This window comes from Dendrobates tinctorius, unplaced genomic scaffold, assembly GCF_039654945.1.
Source record: "Dendrobates tinctorius isolate UK_male_01 unplaced genomic scaffold, ASM3965494v1 ptg000133l, whole genome shotgun sequence".
Taxonomy (NCBI): domain Eukaryota; kingdom Metazoa; phylum Chordata; class Amphibia; order Anura; family Dendrobatidae; genus Dendrobates; species Dendrobates tinctorius.
In genome coordinates, this window is record NW_027361801.1 from 3,073,231 (window position 1) to 3,078,756 (window position 5,526).

The 5,526-nt window shown below is 41.8% G+C and overlaps 1 protein-coding gene across 1 annotated transcript; it reads left to right on the top strand.

The window, feature by feature from the left end:
• The first annotated feature begins 1,465 nt into the window (after nt 1–1,465).
• LOC141048177 (olfactory receptor 6F1-like) lies at nt 1,466–2,614 on the top strand. Its single transcript, XM_073543638.1, has one exon. It carries the CDS (start codon nt 1,466–1,468, stop codon nt 2,612–2,614), a length of 1,149 nt encoding a protein of 382 aa, XP_073399739.1.
• Nucleotides 2,615–5,526: the final 2,912 nt, after the last annotated feature.

Below are 5,526 nucleotides of genomic sequence, written 5' to 3' on the forward strand. Positions count from 1 at the left end.
TTAGAAAAAATATTAAAATCAAATTGTTTAAAATGAAAATAAATCCCCAAGATCATTGTGAAATTGCCCACAGCTAATTTTAATACACTGGAGAAAAAATGCAACATTATTGTTTTGTTTTGTAACATCTTTACACCCTGGGGTTTGATATCTATTCCCTCCTTTGTTATATTCTTATTTGCATCGTTAACTAGAAATTGTAATTTACTCTAACACTTTAATTAATACCAGTGGACCAATATATTTTCATAAAAATGTGCGACTTCTGCTTTTCCCATAAGAGTACCTTACATCAATAAGCATGTTCTTTATTTCCATGGATAACTGGGCAACATCTTGTAACGCAGGCAGAATGTATATTTCGATGCTGCACAGTTACATTTTTGCAGGATGTATGTGCTGATGTTATGGAATGAATTCTTTTATTTCTACATCTTACCTCCTGCAACCCTGAGCAGTAGGCTTGTGTCAATGGTAGCATCAGTACAAGAAATGATCTAGAAACGAGTTGAGTTTTCAAGAGTTAGCGTATGTTTTATTTCTTCTGGCTACTAAAGTGATTGCAGCTAACTTTTATGTGCTGTTTACTGTTGCTTTTTCAGATTTTTAATTTACATTTTCTTTCCCAGTGACACTAAAAGGCTCATTGCAATTATTTATACCATCAGGAATATTAAAAAGGGCTTTATATTAATATTTAAAGATAGTTACAAAAATGGAAAAAGTGCATTCAGCTCACCACTCCTGTGTTAAAGATAAATATTTTAGGAGACTTCCAAGGTGGACAGTCTGTGGTCTGTATGTGGTGCACCAAGTATGCAGAATGTGCACATATTAAAAAAAAAAACCCAAAACTTAATGCTAGCATGTTTTGGGTAGAAAAACCCTTAAACATAGGGTTTTTCTACGTGAAACGGGTAAGAATTATGTTTGTTTTTAATACATTCACTTTCTGCCGTTTTTTTATCCTATATGGTTAAAGGCTATGTTTTAACGACTTTCCTTTGGTGCTGGAAAACATCCGATTTGGACAATTGAGATTTGCAGATAGTATTATAATATATAGTGTGGGATATATGGTATCTATAGGTCTTAATCCTCCCATACACTTTTGATAGCTGTCAGAAAAATGAAGGGCTGGTCGAACATTTTTCTGGTAGCTATCTCCGCCATTTCTCCCATACATAGAAGCACTCAGTCTGTAGAACACTTTGTGATAGAGCAGCTGCCAGATTCTTCTGGCGGTGACTTATCTTTTAGATGATGAAAGTATCGACAAGGAGTCATAAATTGGAAATGCTCTTCTTCCCCAGTATCATCTGTCTGTGGTAGAGTCAGGGTCCCTGTATACATTACACTGTTGATTGAACCTGTTGATATCAGCTTGTTCGGCCAACGTTAGTCTAAGGGGTATGATGGCCTTTGTATATATAGATAATCCTTCTTCTTTCTTCATGTACTTTCCATGATAAGGTCATATTATCTCAATGACCCAATTGATGTGTTTTTCTATTTTACCTGTATTAACTTAAAAAAAGTTATTTTCATGTTATTGGCTCCTATATTAGGTTTACATCTCAGCTACTGCTCATTCTCAAAACGTGTTTTCTTTAGCTTCCCTTTTTCTTCTCAGATGGAAATTTTAAAAGTGAGGTGCTACAATCAGACCACTGTTTCAGAATTTCTTCTTGTGGGATTTTCAATGTTGAATGGTGCCGGATCATACATTTTTATTCTCATTTGCATCATTTATATGTTATCTGTAACAGCCAATACCTTTATTATCATCATAGTTAAAAATGAACCTCGTCTACACAAACCCATGTACTTCTTCATTGGAGGACTCTCGTTTCTTGAGATTTGGTATCCTACGGTCACTGTTCCCAGACTACTTTGGGCTTTGCTAACTAAGGAAGTGTCTATTTCTCAAGCTGGTTGCTTAACTCAATTCTTCTTCCACTTTTCTTTTGGGGCCACTGAAAACTTTCTCCTGACTGTAATGGCCATTGACCGATTTGTAGCTATCTGCAATCCATTACGTTACTTATTGATTATGAACCAAAGTACTTGCACCACACTACTACTGGGCTCGTGGATCTGTGGGTTCATAGTTGTAGTTGTCCCTTGTCTACAGATCTCAAAACTTTCCTTCAGTCTTGAAAATGAGATTGATCACTATTACTGTGACTTTGCTCCCTTGATTAAGTTGTCCTGCACCGAGACATCACATATTCAGAAGATGGTTTTTGTTTCATCATGCTTTGTAATACTAGGATGCTTCTTGGCAATCATTGTGTCCTATACTTGCATAATCCAAGCGACGATGAATTTTCCAACTTCCTTTAGCAGACAAAGGACATTTTCTACCTGTGCATCCCATCTAATTGTTGTGATTGTCTTTTATGCTACAACTATTTTCATGTTTGTTCGACCTACTACCGGTGATTTTATACATTTGAATAAGATCATTTCTGTTATTCCATCCATTGTAACTCCTTTACTAAATCCTATCATCTATACCCTGAGGAACAATGAAGTAAAAGAAGCTATAAAGAAGAATTTCCAAAACTTGACAATAAAAACGCAAACAAATTTTACATTTTTGTTAAAATAAAAAGTATTATCAGGGATTTTCTTATTCCAACTAGAGTATATAAAACAAAACCAAAGAAATGAGCAGGAACATATGTTGGTATATCTGTAATGTGTAGAAGCAGGTTCACACTGTGGCCACTTTACAGACACAACCCAAGGAAAAAAAAAAACCAATACAAAATAAGCATATACCCTGTAGTAAGTACTGTAAATACGCAAATAGTAATAGTACATTTAAATAACATAGGAAACTTAGTTAACACTATTTTGATCAAAAAAGTGTAAAAGCCATCCGACAAGGTGAATCAAATTGGGATGGTCCTATCTCTAGTGTTAAAACCTCAACGTGTGTCAGCTGACCTCAATGTAGATAAGGGAGGAGCAGGAGCCACACCCAACTGTTCAGACATCTGTTCATGGGAAGCTATATAGATGAAATGCCTAGCTCAGAAAAGGAGGCCATACCCCTGTTTGTACAAAGGACAAGAAACTACAGCAAAACCAAATAAATGAGCTGGAACATAAGTTTGTATACGTTGGCTTGCGAAAGTATTCACCTCCATTGGAAGTTTTCCTGTTTTGCTACCTCACAACCTGGAATTTCACTGTTTTTTTTAGGGTTTGGATCAGTTCATGTAAAGAAAATGCCTACAACTCTGAACATTTGGTTTTCCTTCCATTGTGAAGCAAACAACAAATAGGATAAAATAACTGAAAAGTTCAGTGTGCATAACGATTCACTCCCCCTAAAGTCAGTACTTCACAGAGCCTCCTTTTACAGCAATTACAGCTGCAAGTCGCTTTGGATAAGTCTCTATGAGCTTTACACATCTTGCCACTTGGATTTTTGCCCAGTCTTCAAGCAAAACTGCTCCAGCTCCATGAAGTTAAATGGTTTCCTCTGGTTAACAGCAATCTTCAATTCTGACCACAGATTCTCAATTGTATTAAGGTCTGGGCTTTGACTAGGCCACTCCAAAACATTTACACATTTCCCCTTAAATCACTTGAGTGTTGCTTTAGCAGTATGCTTTGGGTCATTGTGTTTTTGGAAGTTGAACCTGCTTCCCAGTCTCAAATCACTCACAGACTGAAACAGGTTTTGCTCAAGAATATCCCTGTATATTGCTCCATTATTCTTCGACCTGAACCATTTTCCCTGTCCCTGCTGCCAAAAAACATCCCCACAGCATGATGCTGCCACCAACATGTTTCACTGAGGGGATAGTGTTCTTGGGGTGATAAGCTGTGTTGGTTTGGCCCCAGACATAGCACTTACCTTGATGATCAAAAAGTTTAATTTTGGTCTAATCTGACCACAGCACCTTCCTCTATACATTTGTGGAGTCTCCCACATGTCTTTTGGCAAACTCAAAATGGGCCTTACAATTTTTTTGTGTAAGTAAAGGCTTTTTTCTGTCCACTCTTGCATAAAGGCCACCTCTATGGAGTGTAGGGCTTAATGTGGTCATATGGACAGATTCTCCAGTCTCTGCTTTTGAACTCTACAGATTATTCAGGGTTATCTTTCGTCTCTGTGCTGCTTCTCTGATTAATGCTCTCCTTGCCCACGCTGAGAGTTTGGAGGGCGGCCCTCTTTTGGCAGGTTTGTTGTGGTAACATACCGTATATACTCATGTATAAGCCGAGATTTTCAGCCCATTTTTTTGGGCTGAAAGTCCCCCTCTCGGCTTATACAAGAGTCATATACCGGGGGCGATCGACAGGGGAGGGGGAGCGGGGGTGTCAGATCATACTCACCCTTCTCTGCAGCTCCCCTGCTTGTTCTATGTTGTCGGCGCTGTTCTCTTCCTGCTTCAGCTGTCAAATGGTACCCGCTCATTAAATATGTGCATATTTAGTGAGCGGGTACCACGTGACCGCTGAACCAGGAAGAGAGCAGCGCCGACAACATGGAACAACAAGCAGGGGAGCTGCAGAGACAAGCGCCAGGACCCGGTGAGTATGAACGCGGGGGGTTGGGAGGCATAGTCACCTGTCCCTGCGCTCTGCTGTCTTGCGTCCTCTGCAGTGACAATCAGGTCAGAGGGCGCTATCACTCTCTGCCTGCACAGTCACTGCAGAGCGCAACGCTGATGAGCAGGGGGCAGCGACTGAGGTGAGCATACAGGTTTTTGTTTTTTTTGTAAGGGAGGCAGCGGCAGCAGCAACATGATGGGGCCACTCACTGTGCAGAAAAGCTGGGGCCACTCACTGTGCAGAAAAGCTGGGGCCACTCACTGTGCAGAAAAGCTGGGGCCACTCACTGTGCATAACTGGGGCCACTCACTGTGCAGCAAAGCTGGGGCCACTCACTGTGCATAACTGGGGCCACTCACTGTGCATAACTGGGGCCACTCACTGTGCAGCAAAGCTGGGGCCACTCACTGTGCAGAGAAGCTGGGGCCACTCACTGTGCAGAAAAGCTGGGGCCACTCACTGTGCATAACTGGGGCCACTCACTGTGCAGCAAAGCTGGGGCCACTCACTGTGCAGCAAAGCTGGGGCCACTCACTGTGCATAACTGGGGCCACTCACTGTGCAGTTAACTGGGGCCACTCACTGTGCAGATAACTGGGGCCACTCACTGTGCAGCAAAGCTGGGGCCACTCACTGAGCATAACTGGGGCCACTCACTGTGCATAACTGGGGCCACTCACTGTGCATAACTGGGGCAACTCACTGTGCAGAAAAGCTGGGGCCACTCACTGTGCAGATAACTGGGGCCACTCACTGTGCAGAAAAGCTGGGGCCACTCACTGTGCAGATAACTGGGGCCACTCACTGTGCAGCAAACTGGGGCCACTCACTGTGCATAACTGGGGCCACTCACTGTGCAGATAACTGGGGCCACTCACTGTGCAGATAACTGGGGCCACTCACTGTGCAGCAAAGCTGGGGCCACTCACTGTGCATCATAACTGGGGCCAC

Excerpts from the sequence above, each read along its gene's own strand:
- LOC141048177 (XM_073543638.1), top strand. The coding sequence starts at position 1,466 with ATGATAAGGTCATATTATCTCAATGACCCAATTGATGTGTTTTTCTAT.